This window comes from Chaetura pelagica, unplaced genomic scaffold (genome assembly GCF_000747805.2).
Source record: "Chaetura pelagica isolate M959 unplaced genomic scaffold, ChaPel_1.0 scaffold163, whole genome shotgun sequence".
Taxonomy (NCBI): Eukaryota; Metazoa; Chordata; class Aves; order Apodiformes; family Apodidae; genus Chaetura; species Chaetura pelagica.
This window is the reverse complement of record NW_009952964.1, coordinates 510,195-528,905: the sequence shown is the minus strand read 5'-3', so window position 1 is coordinate 528,905 and position 18,711 is coordinate 510,195. Positions and strand designations below refer to the sequence as shown.

The window sequence follows — 18,711 nt, the reverse complement described above, 5'->3', positions numbered from 1 at the left end:
TCATGCAACCCATAAAAGGAGCACATAAAGCCTCCACACCCATAGTTTTGCACCCTTTGAATTTGACATAGTGTGCACAGCCCTTTATCAGGCTAGCTCACCAGATCCTCTGTTTAATAGGAAATAGTGGCTCCTCATCCTAATCACAACAAATGGCCCAGACATAGAAAACTGACCTCCCTGAGTTCTTCTTCACCTAGATTCTCCCATTAGCAAAGCAAAATGAAAAGGAAATAAGAAAAGAACAGGAGAGTTTGTTAAATAACAGTGGAGATACATTGCATGTTACCCACAAACACAGTATGCTTCTTCAGGGTCTATCCTCTCCAGCACCATTACCTTTAAATGCAATCATTTGCTAATACAGCTTAGTCTTTAACAACAGCTAATACTGAGTGGTATTTACAATGCTCCCATAGTTCGTATAAAATTTTGTTTCCAATAGTAATGATATTATAAAATATTATGTGCTTATACAGCAGCATAAATCGTTAGACCAGTTACCAGAAAGACTTAAAAACCTTTTCAAAACAGGTAGTTTATTTAATCAGGCTAAATATGGAGGCAACCTATATTTTCCATCAGGCAAAAGAGGTAGCCTTGGGGAAATACTGACTGGTCTGAAATGCACACAACCATTCAGATTTATGTCAGTGTACCTAGATATTTTAAGCAGAAGGATGGAACAGAAGGTAAGTACTGTGACATTTCTAGTGTATGGTGGGTTACAATATTATAAAAAGCTGTGGGCAGAAGCAACATAGAATCATAGAATCATTAAGGTTGGAAGGGACCTCAAAGATCATCAAGTTCCAACCCCCCTGCCGTAAGCAGGGAACCCTACCACCAGATCAGGTTGCACAAAGTCTCGTCCAACCTGGCCTTAAACACGTCCAGGGATGGGGCATCAATAGCCTCCCTAGGCAACCCATTCCAGTTCCTCACCAGCCTTATAGTGAAAGTTTTCTTCCTAACATCTAACTTAAATCTCCCCACTCTCAGTTTAAAACTGTTACCCCTTGTCCTATCACTACCTTCTCTGATGAAAAGCCCCTCCCCAGCTTTCCTGTAGGCCTCTTTCAAGTACTGGAAGGCCACTATAAGGTCTCCTCAGAGGCTTCTCTTCTCTAGGATGAACAGTCCCAATTCTCTTAGCCTGTTGTCGTGATCCACGACCTATTATATCTCCTTTTTGGAGTGAATTTAGCTTGTCAGGATCTGCCAAGAGGTCCACAAGCGGCGCTCGCCTCTCGCAGAGGAGCAGTGAGCTTTGGCACTGACTGTTCAGGTGAGACACTTGCTCAGTTCTCACTAGTGTTTCCAATAACAGCAGCCAGTCCCCAATTAGAATTTACGAGTACATGGCTTATTGAGGGGAAAAATAAAACCATTTGGGGCAGGAAGTTCAAAAAGGGTAAATAAAACACACAGGAGCTATGAAATATCTTTTAAACACCAAATACCAAGAACTTACATATCCCTTAATACTTACATATAGGTACACATTATTTACACACCCAGATTAATTATCTATGAGGGCAGGAGGAAGGAGGGATATGCCCGACACTTGTCCCATAAAGAGTCGCAGTTTGTGTGCAGGTAAGTGACACAGGAACACCTTAGGGAGAGAATACAATTCCTTACTTTGTTCCCAAGATGCTCTAGGTACTCATATTGTAGCTGCGGGTGACTTCCTCTGCAACCCGGTCTTAGAACCATGGGTGGCAGGAATTAGTCGCACATGGTCAGCAAGGCAGGATGGGGCAGGCAAGTTGGCAGGAAAAGCTGCGGGCAAGGTGGGAAGAGCTGGGTCTGCAGTGATGAGCCAGGTGCCAGGACCAGCCGGGAGCCGGGACTGTAAAAGCCGGGAGCTGGGCTGCAGGGATGAGCTGGGTCTAGCTGGAGTGAACTGGAGCTAGCAGGAGCGAGCCGGGTTGATGAGCCGGGAGCTGGGGCTAGCAGGAGCAAGCCAAGGACCTCAGGCTGACAGGCACCCCCAAGGCGCAGGTCAGCCCCCAAAAGCAAGCAGCAGCATCATCAGCAGCTCCAGCCCCTACCACTAGACCAGGTTGCACAAAACCTCCTCCAACCTGGTCTTAAAAACCTCCAGGATAGGACAGCAACAACCTCCTTGGGCAAGCCATTCCAGTTCCTCACTGCCCTTATAGTGAAGAATTTCTTCCTGATACCTAACCTAAATCTCCCCTCACTCAGTTTAAAACCATTATCTCTTGTTCTATCACTATCTTCTCTGATGAAAAGCTCCTCCCCAACTTTCCTGTAGGCCCCTTTCAAGTACTGGAAGGTGCTATAAGGTCTCCTCAGAGCCTTCTCTTCTCTAGGCTGAACAACCCCAACTCTCTCAGCCTGTCTTCATAGCAGAGGTGCTCCAGGCCATTGATCACCTTGGTGGCCCTTCTCTGGACCCTTTCCAACAGGTCTATAGCTTTCTTGTGCTGAAAGCACCAGAGCTGTACACAGCACTCCAGGTGGGGTCTCACCAAAGCAGAGTAGAAGGGCAGAATCACCTCCCTGGCCCTGCTGGTCACACTTCTTTTGGTGCAGCCCAGGACACAACTGGCTCTCTGGGCTCCAGCACACGCTGGTGGCTCATGTCCAGCTTCTCATCTACTACCACCCCCAGGCCTTATCCTCAGGGCTGCTCTCCAGCCATTCTCCCTCCCAGCCTGTATTTGTGCCTGGGGTTGTGCCAACCCAGGTGCAAGACCCTGCACTTGGTCTTGTTGAACTTCATGAGGTTGGCACTGGCCCACCTCTCCAGCCTGTCAAGGTCCCTCTGGATGGCATCCCTTCCCTCTTGGGTGTCAACCACACCACACAGCTTGGCAAATTTGCTGAGGATAGAATCAATCTCACTGTCCATGTCTCTGACAAAGATGTTAAACAGCACTGCTCCCAGTACTGACCCCTGAGGAACACCACTCATCACCTGCCTCCATTTGGACACTGAACCATTGACCATAACTCTCTGGGTGCAGCCATCCAGCCAATCTCTTATCCACTGAGTGGTCCATCTGTCAAGTCCATGCCTTGTCAGTTTGGAGACCAGGGACACCAGGTATTCAGAGAGAGATAAATTTGTATAAGCAGTAGTCATAGAGCTTTAAGTCAGCTGTGAGATTTCAGCTTCTCTGCTAGTTTGGGATATTAATTTTTGCCTCTAAATGCTCTGCTTAACTATCAAGTAACATGACATTGGGTTTTTACCTAACAGGAATGTTATTCTCCCAGCCATGCCATAGTCTCCTGCTCTCTCTTCCCTTGGGCTAAGACAAATCTTTGGGACTACTTGAAGATGCAGGTCTCTGAGGATACCTGATGACTGTGCTCTAACAGTGTATGGTGAGGGACCTGCTCTGCGCCCCTGCCCAGTGCTTCCCTGGTGTCTACTCAATAGCACACCTTCCCAGGGGAGCAGCAATCCTGCATGAAGGAAACACTGGCAGCCTTGTTCTCAATGAGGAAAAGGCCTATATTTAAAGATTGTGAGAATTTAACAGCAAAATTGCATCATATATATTCCTCTGAAAAAAAGGAAGGCACTCTTCTGTGCTTTCATACTCAGGCAGTTGGTAATTTCTATACCAGTAAGTAATCATGTATTGAGCTTTACAGTGAATCAATATTCCCTCAAAAGGTGTTTTTTTTTCTCATTAAAGACTGCATGTTCTAATCCAGGATTAATTGAATAAAAATGGAAAGGGAAATCTAAAAACAAGTCTTCCACAGGGTTCACCTACAAATAACCCTTGGCCATTCAGCCACAAATTTATCATCACAAATTGCTCCATGAGAGAAATAAATCAACAGAGCTCCTGAACTAGTACAAATGATGATGGATATGACTGTCAGTTCCATTTCTCTTGAAAACAGGTAGTTCACTTCATCAATAATGGATGAGAGGAGAACAGAATTGTCACCAGAATACCTCAAATTTTGGCCACCTTCTACTCTTTTCCTTTTGTACTGGAACTGGCATTTCCAGTATAACAGTATCTTAAATGTCTCTCTATATGCAGACTTTAATAACTCTTAACTGACTAATGTTAGCCTACTCTTTCAATGAATAGCCTTGCCCTTTCTGAACACAAAGCTTAGGTGTGCAGAGCTGTAATAAGAAAGGGATTTAGGAGGCAAACACATGTATTCCGTGCATGAGATCAGTACATCCCAGAAATTACTTCTATGATTTATGTAATTTGATTGATTAATTAACATAGTATTTTTAGTATAATTGCTATTTTGGCAACTTGTGATGTTTGCGATTTATTGCTTCTTATTTTTTTTTAACTGAATGCTTGGATTTTCAATAACAGCAATACTGCTAAAATTATGCTATTAAAACTATTTTGGTAAAAGAGGTAACCTTCATAAGTTCTTGATTTAATTATTATAGTAGATAACTTATAGTAGATAAACATTTTCATAAGAGACTGCAGGGAAAGAAGACTTCTTCTGTATATCTTTGCTTTGATATATTTGATTCACTTCACAAAACAGAAAGAGTGTTTTATCCACAGTACAAAACAAAAAAAAGAAATTTCACATTTTAAAATTTTCACTGCATGACTGTGAGTCACTGTGTATTTGCTAGACATCTTACTTTAATCATGTAAATCCTTTTACAGTACATTTCCTGAAGATTTTCATAAAGGTTTTCAGTCATTAATAAAGTGAGACTGAATTCCAAAGGGATTTTGGGATCAACTATAAAACAAAGTGCTTAGCATTTACTAATTAATGCTGGAAGACTGTGAAACTTTTTAATCTAAAAATCCTAGGTCTAATCCTCGGCCACTAGAAAAATCAGCAACTAAATTGTTCTATTTCACACACCTTCCTTGCACCTAGGTAAATGATAAAAAAGAACCAATCAGCCTTAACTTGACAAAATATAATTTTTATTTATATATACATACCTACTTTTATATATATGATGTATTTGCATGCATGTATTTTATATATATATACACAGACCTTGAAATCTTGTATCTTGACTTCAAGCATGCACAAGTATACAGTGCCACTGTTACTAGGAACGCTTATCAAGCATCCATACATCTAAAAAAATGCTGTTTTCATTAATCTTTCTGAAATGCAGTATAAAAATATTTATAATAGTTCAAAAGTTTCAACAGGGAACTGTATATATCTATTAATAAATTGACAAATATCATATAGAAAAAGATACAAAGATTTGCAGAAACTCTGCAAAAGCTGGAAATAGCTTATTCCTTTTTCTCCCACAGAAACCAGAAAACTGGTGAAGTCTTTCTTCAGTAGCTTGGGATTCATATAAACAGAGAAGCCTTTGAGAAAATATGAAGACATGTTGAATGCCTTAAAATCCTGTTGACAGGACACAGAGAGAGCACAGCATTTGCAAAAGAAAATATGTTACTGATATCAGTACAGAAGGTACAACATTAGGCAATACTTTCCATGTCTATTAACACAACTTTGAAGTATGATGAAGACTTTATGTGACTAAATATTATTAATTCCTAGGGAAAGGAGATATCTGAAAAAAAATGGTGCTACAATGTGCAATATTCTTACTGTATTTCAGAGTATAGTTTCCCTCTGTTAGTAGAATGTATTTTTAATAGATTTTACTAAAATAAACTGGATTTTTTTTTTCTACTTCTCCTGTTGGAGACAGAAGCAGCTGTAGACATCTCCCCACAACATGAGAATATGGGGCATCTTACCATTATAAAAACAATTTAAAACTCTATGCCATGAACCACTGTAAGAAAAGCAGGATCCATTCTATTTGTGATATGGCTACAATTCTCACTAGATATTAATGGTTTTATAGGTTTGGTTTTATAGATATTAGTGGTTTCATATTTTCCTCTGTGAAAACATTCTGGCAGCTTGTCACAAACAAATCATAGGGTAAGTATTAAGAACCTCTTTTTTTAAAAAAAAAAAAAAAGATTCAGCTGGGGGAAGAGGAATATATTTTATCTTATCTAGAAAAGCAATGTTTTATGTCAACTCTAAGGTCTCATTTCTTGCTAGTAAGGAGAAAGGTACCCTTGAGAAGCAAATTTTGCATCTGACAGTTTTCTAATCCCCATCTCAAATGGGGTCAAAAACCACACATCTTCAAGGAAAATACCTTTTTCTCATTTCTTACTCATATTGGATGGAATCAGATTGCCAATATCATCAACAAAAATATTCATGTAGTACAGATGCTAAATGGGATTTCACAAGATTCAACAAAAATCCCATATTGGTAGTTTTGCATATGCAATAGTTCCTACTCCTTATTTTGCAGGTGCATGTTTTTGCATGCAAAAACTCAGAAATGCTAGAATCAAAAGGGCACACATTGAACAATGAATTATTCTATTATTTTAAGTGTAAACACATTCTGCATTATGTCTCAATTTTTTGTATGTGCCAAAAGTATTATTTTTAAAAAGGCAAATTGATTCAAAACCCCCAAACCAGAAAGGAAAATTGGCTTCATCCTGGCTCAAACCAGGACACAATCAAGCAAAAAAACCTTGCACATTTTTTCCTATAATGAAGCAAAATAAGTACAGAGAAATTAACAAGTCTTTCTGTAATGTTGATATCTATATGTTTGGTTTTTTTTAATTAAGTGGATTTTAAATTTCACTTTATGTCTATTTAAGGGAATAAGAAGGAAGCAAGAAACTCTTTCTTTTTCTTACAGGAATAGATACCCTTCAGACAGGTGGGCAAAGGGTATCACCACAAAGCCACAAAGCATTGGTATCTTGCTCCTACTTTAAATGAGCGGAAAATCTTTTCTCTTTAGAAGAGAAAGTGAAAAAGAGTAACATCCTTCTAAAGACTCGTGAAGTCTTCTAGAAGGCCACATACATTGCAGTTCCCACTATGTTGGCTCCATTTGAGGCTGTGCTTAGCAGTCTTGGTTAACCACTAAACACAAAAGTAGTTTTTGTAAATTCTGTGTCTGTTTCCAGAGATCTGCTAAAATCACTGCTGCCCTGCGTATACACTGAAGGGAATACTATAGTACAGAATAAAAGGATGCAACAAGAGCATGTAACACAGCAATTCAGTTCATCCTTATGCACATATGTAACTCCCAGCATACAGGAGTAGCTTCAATTATTTAAATGAGAATGTTCCCATAAACAGTATCATGCAGAAATATTTGCAGAACTGAAGTCTTTACTTGATGATGTGCTTGAATAGCTTCACAAAAGATATCTATTTTCCTCATGAGATGTAAATTGCTGTTATCCCCTCCCAAGACAGGGTAGTGTTAAAAAAGGAATTGTAGCTAGCATTATATTCTTTAGATACTTTGCTATAATATTAATTCAATATGCTTTTCACTGAAGCATTGTTTTCCTGGCTTGCAGTGTTCCTTTTAGATGAAGTTCTTTTTCTTTATGTCTCTTTTTTAACCCTAGATTGTTTCATACCACTGTCTTGGTTTTATGGCTTTTAGCTCTTCACTAAGCTCTTAAATTACTTCCAACACAGCAAAACATTCAATTTATTTTCATTAATCCTTAATTTGTTAAAGTGTTCAGCCGTAGTTCTAAGTAAAGTATCAGTACCTCATCCCTTTATATGCCCTAACATGGCTATTGTCATTGTCTAATTTGTTACAAATATGTTTTCTTTTTCTTTTTGGGACAATTTTCCATTAAAATTGTATCTAAAATACAATGTAAAATCCACACAGGGAAAAAAATGCAGAAAGTTCTAGTATCTTTATGGCTGAAAACAATTCAGTTTTAGCAAACCAAAAGGATAAGAACACAGTTCCTGTTCACATAATCTTAAACCCACTTTGAAGCATTAGATTTACACTGCCCATTTAAAAAAATGGGTAATATGTGAAAACATGGAGACAGCACTAAAGTTAGATTTGTCATGAATTGCACATAGGAGCTTTGTGTCTCTTACTTCAGAAGATTTCCATGTGTGTTATCAAACTGCCCTGTAGTTACAATTTACCGGGTCTTGTGGATAATTTTCATTATTTGAATGTGGATTAATGAGAAAATAGTAACCCCATGCACATTTACATGGAAGCTTTGCTGGTTAACAAATCTAATTTTTGTCTCATATAACAAATTGCATATGGAATTTTCTGCAAAGCTTATGGTACTAATTAAACATTGTATGGAGTCCTCCAGTTAGTGAATACAGCCATGAGGTATCCAAGAAATGTTTTCCTTCAGTGTACACTATCTATGTCTTGATTTGATAGTCTGAATGCATAAAAGCCCTGGGAACTAAAAATGTTTAACAATGTGGGAACTGCACTTCTGTTCTTATCTGTATGAATGCTGCAGTTGCTGAGGAAAATTCAGAGATACTTAATGAACAGTGAAATTATGAACTAACCAGGACTGGTTTCTTTTTCATTCATACATTAACCACTGATTTTTAAATTTATTTTAGCCTTTGTTTTTACATTTAGAGCATGGTTCTGTGACTCTACGCCAGAGAGCATGATTACCCTATTTTTAAAATAGAAATAATACTCTAGATTCCATACATTTACTGACATTAACACACACCTAAAATGTAAACTGTATGGTGCTAATTATTTCTTTTGAAAATTTTAATGTACGTAATGTACATATACTTTAATAATTTTATAATATTTATTTGCATTATTAAAATATTTGTTCTAATAACAACGTTAGATACAGGTTGATTTTTAACTTTAAATGTAAGTCTACTTGAATGGAATCTTAGCTCTCTTTTCAATTCAAGGATATCAGCTTCTTCTAGCATACAGAAATCAACCACTGAAAAAAATAAGAAAATTAATACTGTGCTTATTCTGCTTCATAATGATCATGTCAGGTAACACAAACAGCACCAGAGAATTCTCACGGTTATTATCTGCCTACTTAAAATAGTCTAAGCAAAATAAAAACCAGAATAGTTGCATTCCCTGAGCTAATGGAAAAACAGTAAATGACCTTCTGTTAATAAGAATATTTCCTTGCAAAAGAACAACAGGGTCTTAACACCACTATATGTAGCATAAGTAGTTTTTTTATCAAGACACTTCTCAAACAGTATCAGAGCAGCAGTCTGTGTTCTGAAAAGTAGCACTGAATCTTTTGTAGTTCCAGTAAATTCTGGAGTAGTAGAAAAGACAGTACAATTTCAATAATGCTCTGACTTGGCCGACTTATTCCAGCTACCATCACTTGCAAAATCTACCATCACTACTAACAGAAGTAATTAAGACTGCTTCCTAGTGCTCCAGCTGTAAAATATGCACTCTGCTTTTGGTAATGAGAATTGAGAAAAAACTGAGAGTTAAGGAGTAAGGCTGTCACTCAGTTTTAAAGCATCCTGATATAAATTCACACTGTGACATTTATAACTAAAATTATATTAAAAATATATTAATCATATTAATAGTCTGCTACAAAACAGTTTAACACTGAAGATACATAGGACGACATGGCAAATAAAATATGACAACTGAAGAACACATTCTGGACAATAACTTTATTTTTACATTTTCTGAACACTGTGTTGAAAGGTGTAACCAGATTCTCACCTGACTACATAAACAGTGCACTCTCAAAGGCTCTAATTTAACAGATAATTTAAAAATACTTTCAAAGCATATGGAAATATTATCCTGTAAACTTTGGTTTCTCTACTTTTCGTATGCTGTATCAATGAACTGAAAAGAGCAATAAGGTGGATGAATTCTCATGATGTTAAACAAGCTGTATTTTCCTGCTCTGTCCACATCAGTATTTCTATTGCAGAACAGGTTATGAATTGCCTTAGTGCTGTAAGATTTCAAAGATAATTTCACTTTAAAAACACACGTTTTTCATGAAGTATTTTTAAACTGAAACATCATGCAAGATTAACTGTTCTTCACACATCGAGGAGACTTTCTTCCCTCCTGAGCATTGCAGATATATTGAAACCCTGTATATCCAAGATATATATATGCAATATGCTAGATAACTCAGAAAATCTAAATTCTGAAGAAGGAAAAAAAATAACAAGCCCAGACAAAAACAAAAAACAAACCTAAAAGTAAGAAAACCAGACTACCTTTGGAACTGTATTTTTACACAGCTGTAGAACATGATTATCTGACAAAGAACCTATTTGCAGGTTTGCTCTAATTTAACAAATTTACACTGCTTCCGAACCCTGCCTTCCTGCTTAGCATACCATGCATTACGCAACATTTTTGCTTGACTAACATGGCATCTAAACCAGCAGAAAATTTTTCATTGATAAAACAGAGAATGGAAGAAATCAGACCAACCTTCACAATGTACGTCACACCAGGTCCCAGGATCTTCTCATTCAAGTGCAGCCATCCTCGAGAGGGTTTATTGACAAAGCTGTTATGTTGATTACAGTCTTCACATCCCAGGTGCTTTTCCTCTGACTGTGTTTTTTTCCCCATACTCATCTTGCTCACATCCTGCTGAGAACACGAAGTGGCAGAGACAAGGTTACATGTATTGTCTGAAGCCCCAGTTGCTGAGCTGGAAGCGCTTGAGCTTCCCTGCAACTTGGAGACAGCAAGCTCCTTTACTGCAGATGAGAGGTTTTTGATTCCCAAAAGGCTGCCTGTGTTAGAGAGTTTCAAGTGGGATACTTTATGGATGAGGGTACACAGGGTGGTGGGTCCATCCTCTTCATCCTTGTGAAGAAGCTCTGGTGATACCAGGTACGAAGATGCTGTTGAAGTCGTAGCAACTGCTGAGACTTTGCTGTTCATGGACAAATTGTGAATAAGATCATCAACTGATGTCACTGAATCATTCCTGAAGCGGTTATACTTGGTACGTTGAAGCATGCCCTTCTATCTGGTTTCCTGCATATGTTCTGGCAAATCTGATGCCAATGGAGGAGATGCCTGTGCTAACATAGCAAATGATTCATAAAAACATGGATGGATAACAGGATTTTGTGGTAAAAAAGCAACGAGTATAAGAAGAGCAAAAAAAAATATTTTTCTAAAGAAATTTCTTGTGGTTCCCTGTTAAGGCTGGGTGAAATAACAGTTTTCTGTGACAGAGATCCCAGTCCAACTTAGAGCTGCCAACTCGCTCACAGCAACAGCATGACTCACAGAAATGAGAAGGACCCTTTTTAACAAAAGGCTCAGTGAACACTGCAAATCACTTCCTGTAGCAATATACTTCCTTCCAGCCTTTAATTCCTCTCTCCTCCCCCTGCTGCCAGCACCACCCTTTTGGTACCAAAGGCAATTACTTTTAAAACTGGATTAACAGCCTTTATGAAACACCACACTTCATTCTTCTACTTAAAGGTTCTTTCATCTCACATATTTGTGAATCTATAAAGGCACAATTAGATAGCAAATATCCAGATAATATTTACACATCTGTATCCCCTCCTGGCAAAACAGAGACATGTTAAAGGTTTTCAGAACAGATGACAGAACTAAGGAATATACACATTTTCTTATACAAAACCAGCCTAACGGATTTTGTAGGTATCTTGTGTCAACACTGTCTCTTATGAAAACTGTTATATCCAATTTTTGATAGAGAAAGAAATCCTTCTCCCCTGTTAGCCCACAACTATATATTTAAATGCAGAAATTATATAAGTACATATGTGTGAAAAACAGTATTTTTCTGACATCCAAAAACAGGAATAACAGACCTTTTTCTCTTTCATCACAATATTCATGCTGAAGAAAAACATGAGGAGGACCTTCAATTCAGTGGTACGTTTGGTTTAATCCTGAAAAACTGAAAAAATCCTAGAATATTCAGAACTCGAGGTAGCAGCAAACTGACATCCTGCAGTGGAAAATAGAAAAAGGTTTTATTAAGCATAATCGTCAGCCACAACCACTGATCTGAGAAGTAGCAAAACATGCAGAAAACAGGTGTTTTGTTTCCCCTACATTTTTTGAAAAAAACAAAATGTGTACAACATTGTATTACACAATGCCCATCAGAAGCCTTGGAGCAATTCTATAAATTGATCTACTTAGCAAATCATCTTTTGGATATAGGACAATACATTGCATTATAAGCAAATTCAGAGAAGATGCACAGTGAAAGATTATTGTTTAAACAAATTATTAACTGCAGCAAAAATTAAAGGAAAAAACCTATGGAATTCCTTCCCTCTCCCATGACTAAGGGTTGCAGTATAAAAAGTACAAGTCGATGAAACAGCCAGCTCAAATACAGCTATTCAATTATTATATTCATGACACATTAAATTAAGTCAGCACCTTTTATCCAGTAGTGATGAGCAATGGCAATGTCCTAATCAGTGTAAAAGCAGGTTTCTAGTGGTGTGCAGAATAGCCCTCCATCAGTACACTGCAAACTTGATACAGCATCCACACAGCATTCATTCCTCTCTTCATTCTCCGAGGATAGCAACAGCAAATACACACACACCACAGCCTATTTTTACGTGTCTTTACTGCTAAGAAAACCCTATTTCTCCCAAATGGCTCTCTTGATTAGAAGCGGCTAGCGAAACTGCAAAATGTGAATGAAATTTCTGTGTGTGTGAATGAAAGGGCTGGCTAGCATCCTCACGTTTCTGTGAATGAAGCCTCTGCCAGGCAATCCCTTGGGTGCTCACCAGCCCAGCCAATACCAGCCGGTTGTGATGAGTCATTCGGAAAAGCTTTACTAAATAGTGGAAGATCCCATTTCCAGCACAGGAGGCACCTTTTTTTTTGCAGCAACACCATAAAATTAAGCTGGCATCTGAGCAAACGAGGGTGGATCGCAAAGCCCCGTAGAAGAGATAGGCGTGCTGGAGAAGTGCGTGGGGTGTTCACAGAAGTGGCAGGAGAAGAAAACTGAGGAGTCAGATCTCATTTTCTCCCCGAGGAGTTCATTCAGCCAGTTCCTTTAAGTCCAGGATGGAACGTGAATGCGCACACGTTTCGTTTGGTGTTCGACTGCTTTCAGTATCCTCCGGCAGATTCACAGATTTTACGGTTTTGCCTTCAGACACCTTCGATGCAAAAAAAAACAACACCACAAAATCAAAAAGAACCAAAACAAACAAACAAAAAAATGAAGCAAAACCAAACCAAACCATAAACAACAAAAACCACCACCACCCAAACCCCCCGAAACCAAACAAAAAAACCCAACCACATCAAACCTGCCTGAAAAGAAAAAAGGTGGTGGGGGGGGTGGGGGAAAAAGCAGCATATACTTATTTACTCTATTAGCAGAGTACATATTTTAAAACAGTATGATCATCAGTTCATTTAAAGAGAGGCAGAGGGAAAGCTAGAGGATAAAAGCTTCTCAGAGTACCAACAAAAGGACTGATTTCTGACATAGATTCACTGGCACAAAAACACTACCATGGCATCTGATGGATGCTAAACTCCTTTGGAAATCTGATACTAGATGCTGCAGAGGAGTAGCAGCCACTGAACAATACAGTGGTGTAAATCTGGCGCTCATTTTAGTGTCTGATTGGGAACCAGTCTGCTTTAGGAATCTAGCCCCACATGGGGAGAACTGAACATCGTAAAACCTTGCCTTTTATAGATTTTGGAAATAGAAAAAGTAGATAATTTTGCACTACAGGCAGCATGGTCAAACCCAGTTACAAGACCTTGTAATAGGTATAAAGTGCAATTAAAATTAGGATCTAGTTAATTTTAGCTATTGCCAGAGTTTTATAATGTCTTTGGCATTTCCAACAACATGCCTCTAGCTTGCATACTGACTATACCATGCTAGCCTTAAACAACAAACTTGTTACTATTGTAATTATAGCACTACTGAGAGCAAGACATTCAAACTGCCATTTCTCTCTAACTGCACCTATAGCAGGTCAGCTAGTAAAGTGGATCCACATTGAAAAGGAGCCTTTTTTTTTTTGCAGGGACATGAACACTGCCACCATGAGTAGTAAGAAATTGCCATGGAACAATGGGTTCATTGTTGACTCAGCAATAAAATGGCAGCTGTATATTCAATGTGGATAAATGCAAAATAATACATAATAACACATAATCCTAGCAATATCTTCACAGCGAGGGGGTGTACTCTGCCTCTGATGAACTACAGTGTTTCTGATGAACTACTGGTAATTTTGGCATCTCTGACTAGTCCCTGTTTTTGTTGTTTGTTTTTTTTTCCCCTCAGTTGTTTTGGTTTTTTTTTACTTCTTTTTTTTTTATCATGGATCCTCTTCTCACCCTGATGCAATCTATGTCTCATGTGACTCTTCATCCTTTTCTCCCTCCAAGTGGCTCTCATGGGCTCATCCTTAGTTGCCAACATTTTTTTCCTCTGTATCTTAACTACCTCTGCAGTCCGTATTTCATAAGCAAGTAAGTTTTGTTAACAGCAAAAAGGAGAAGAAAAAAACCAAATAAACACAGGGGACAAGATTAGAGGGAGGAAAGGGGAGAAACTCTATTTTGGTTTCTGTGGTTAGGATGAGGTCTAAAAGGATTTAAACTGCTGCAGATGCAAAAGCAGGAGACATTGTCAATACACAAGCTAAACTGGCTAAGATGGTGTGATCACCATAAACAGAAAATGCAGGCAGTATAATTGCGATCTTCCATGATCTCTAGTAGGAAAGTCTTCCAAATTAAAAAAAAAGAAATAACCCACAACAAAAACAAACGAACAAACAAAAACCCAACAAAAACAGTGACCCATATTTAGAGAGATATAAAGCATAAAATTAGAATCAGCAAAAATATCTAGTTCCAGTAAAGCACTATTGTTAAATATGTACAATTGTTAAACGAGTTCTAGAAACTGTTAATATTCTGCTGAAAGACAATTTGCATTTCAACAGTTTCTGTCCAGTGGCAGTAAATTGCTTGTGGACTAAACTGAATTTTTAAAAAAATAAGCATGAGAAACACAATTTGGGGGAAAATCCAAACTGAATGTGGGTTAGCCAAGTTATAAGAAACAGTGAAGATGTCAGACAAACATAAATAGAGATATTGCTTTGAGTTTTAATAGCGGCACACAAAAAGTAGCCACAAGGCCATGGTAGTTGACATTCCTCTTTACAACAAGCCTTAAACAATTAATATTATTTGATACAGCATTAAGTCTTCAGCAAATAGCATGCTGTTCCTCACATTGTAATATGATGGACACAAACATTAATGTTCAGCTTTAGTACATTGCCTTGCAGAAGCTTTAATATCACATCAGTTCTTCACATAAAAAGATGGCATGTCAATATTACAAAAGTTTCAAATATCCTGTGTGGACATTTTTTCGCTTGATTAGTTAACTGAGAGGGAGAATATTACCTTGCTTTCCATGATCTAGATATTTACCAGATATTTCTAATCCATGTATTAATCAGCCTAATCCAGCTTAATTTCTGTGAGACATCCTCTGATGATGTATTACTGACAAGCAAGATAACATCAAGACAAGCAAAAAAAGCATTATGGCCTAACCTTCTCAAGAAGGCATGTAGCTTTTTAAATAATAATTTTTAAAAATCTAAATAATTTGGATTTATCTATTCTGTCTGTACATACTTACTACATCATATTCTATCTTGCTCTGTGTCTCTGATATATCTGCACACAGAGCTTGGTTACATACTCCTGTGATTTCAACAGAGACTCATCACATAGCTGATAGAGATACTGAAAGGCACTGAAGTTTCCATCAGTGTAATTAAAACAAGCCATTACTATGTACCTGTACCTCAAAACATTTTGCAGAAAGAAAAACATCAATTGGGCTCACAGCTGTTAGATTTTTTTTTTCTATATTGGGTGTTTGAGTCAGTCCTCAGCTTATTATTCTATGAAAAAAAAAAAAAAAAGGAAAAATCCCCAACAAAAAATCCCCAAGGCCTGTAGGCAAAGGGTGTAACCCCTCCACTAGAAAAAAAAACCAAAACACCAACCAATGAACCACACAAAAAAACTGACCAAAAAAACCCCAAGAAACAACAACAAAAACCACAACTATTTTAACTAATTCTAGCTGATTTATTAAAAACAAAACAAAACAACAACGACCAAAAAAAACCCCACAAAACCAAAACTGTTGCAAATTGCTCCCATCTCCCTTTTACTCTCACCCCTTCTCTCTCATCCAGAGTTTTGCTGTTTCCATGGCAACATTATTGCTATGGGTGTGCTGTGCCAGTAAATGGGAGGATAATCTGCACTTTGCAAGCTTTTTCTTTGGAAATCCACATTTTCTGGGAGTGTTACTGTTTAAAATCAGTGATCGTTAATCAATAATGATCAACTTCAAATTTAATTTACATCATGGTAATGTAAAATCAAGATTTGAAGTATGCCTACAAATTTTTGTGTGGATGTTTAGGTTTTGAGCCGGAAGCTGCCCACAAAAAAGAAGAATGTTTTTCTATTAGTTGAAAATACTGAAACAATTTTGTCTGAAGACACTATCACCCTGTGAAATATGACATGAAATATTTGGAAGAAAATTAAACTTGTAACTCCTTCTGCTCCATTAGTGGTTCCTGGGGGCCTATTGTTAAAAGTCAATGTACTATAGAAGTTCAGAGTAAAGATGGATCTGAGATAATACCCAAATCTGAACATGAAATTAAGCTTTTGCAAGGCAGGATAAGAGAGGAGAGTGCATTAAAATCTGCAGTCTAGCACTAAATCAACTTTGTAGCATGGGATCTACTCTTAAGAAAATCCACATTTTCACAGTAAATTCCTCCTTTCTCTAAGCCAGCCCTGTTATATATATAATACATATAACATGTTTTCCCACCATAAGAACAATTAAAATCCAGTACCTACTTGTTATTAGGATAGTTAAATACTGGCAAGATTAGCAATAGAAAGGATGATGTGGAAAAATGCACAATGCTATTTTTTGTAGGTTTTGGCATCAGGCAAGGCTAATTGTGTCTTGTCTAAGCAGACAGCAGTACATTAAAAATAGTAAGATTTCTCAAACCTGTACCTTCACACCCCATCCCCATGAAGAAAACAGTGTAACTGAAATTATAAGAACTGAAAAACAACAAGGTATAAATGGCTATCTTTGCCAGAAATGTGGCAGTATACACAGAGTTTAGGTGGCAGTGGCAGAGCTGTTCAGTCTGCTGTTCCTGATTGCATCACCTTTGCTGTTTTGTCAACAAGCTGTGGATATGGCTGAATAGCAACACAAGAAAAAGCATTCGTTTTTTTCAATCAGATCAGTTCTAGACTCTGATACACTAAGCAAGTTGAACTGAAGGCAGAGGAAGGGTAGGAATGAGAATCATCAACTGTGAAGAGGGAGGGAAATGTATTTATTGCATAGGCCAGGACACATGCATAATTCTCACTAGCATCAACCTGAAACACAACCCACAAACTTGTGCCACCAAAGTACACTGATTTTCTGGGTAAATTGTTACACAACATACTGTATTTATAGCAAAGCCACTATCAATCAGTGCTGATATTGAAAGAATCCTGGCAATTCTGCAGCAGTGGATAACTGTGGTGGTGGAGAGTTAATTGCAGACACACTCATCCCATTGACTGCAGAATTTAAGTTACTTTTGCATTGTTTGTACAAATTCCTGGTATGAATCACTGTACCTGTTTTTGTTAATGCTACTTGTTATCTGACATGAAGAGATGGTTAATGTCTTTCTGGGTACAGTAAGGTGGGAAGAGGGAGATGCAGACACATGTACACATGTGTGGGCACAGGCAAGCAGACCTGCATGTACTAAGTATGTACTCTTTTCTTGGCTAGGTTGCTTGCCTTCCTTACATCTGAGTCAGACTACATAGACAGAACAACAGGTGTGGCAAACAGGGTGGCCAACTTGCAAAAGACCCAGTAATGAAGCAGGGTTTGGTGGCAGGATTTAAGTAGCTATTTAAATGACCAGTTAACTGGACTGAAATTTACAAATTTCATTGCTAGTAATGTGAGGAAAGGCAAGAAGTAAATGGCTGTAGATAAGAAGACTGAGAAACTGTTTTAAGCTATGTGCATTGAAGCAGACCAGAAGGGAAGTAAGCATCCTTCACTCTGAAAAGCACTCCAAAATTAAAAAAAGTTTAGAGTGACAGACGAATGGAGATGAAGATGAGTGTACTGCTCTACTGTCATCCATAGCAGCTTGTGTATGTCTTTGCTGTAACGAAAGTGTATCATGATTTCCCTTAGGTTTTATTTGCTGAGGCAGGACAAGGCCTTGAGAAGCTTCAGTACATTTGAGAAAGGATGGAAAATACTGGTATTTTAAGGGTCAGCAGCTGTCCAAAGTACTTTGGGCACATGAGCTAGGATGAGATTTTGATAACAAGAAAGACATGTAGCAAGGATGTACAGCAAAGAGGGTTGTGAGAGGCAAGTTCCACATGCAGATCTCTTGGCAGATTCTGATAAATAAATATTAATATTTTAAATGTTGTGTTAGAAGTGGGATTGGGGAGTAACTGGTTGTATTCACTGTGTTTCTAAATTAAGAACAAAACCAAATAATAAAGGCAGCAAAATTCAGCTCTGATGCCATTGATGGTGCTGCTTCCACCACAGAAAGGGAGGCTGAAAAACGGTTAACTGAAGTTTTCCAACAAGAACTTAAGTCGTGCCTCTTGTGCTCCCTTTTCAGGAACACCTGAGCACCCATTGTTACCTTCCCACACCCCACTTATTTTCTATTGTATTAAATAAATATAAGGAAGGGAAATTAGCTGAATTAGCA

General features: G+C 38.0%; 1 protein-coding gene across 1 annotated transcript in view; it reads right to left on the bottom strand.

The window, feature by feature from the left end:
* SHC3 (SHC (Src homology 2 domain containing) transforming protein 3) overlaps window positions 1-10,846 on the bottom strand; it is a 46,036-nt gene extending 35,190 nt beyond the window's left edge. Inside the window, exon 1 of the mRNA XM_009995689.1 lies at window positions 10,307-10,846. Coding sequence (XP_009993991.1) covers window positions 10,307-10,846 — 540 coding nt within the window. The remainder of the gene's footprint in view (window positions 1-10,306) is intronic.
* Between the last annotated feature and the right edge of the window lie 7,865 nt (window positions 10,847-18,711).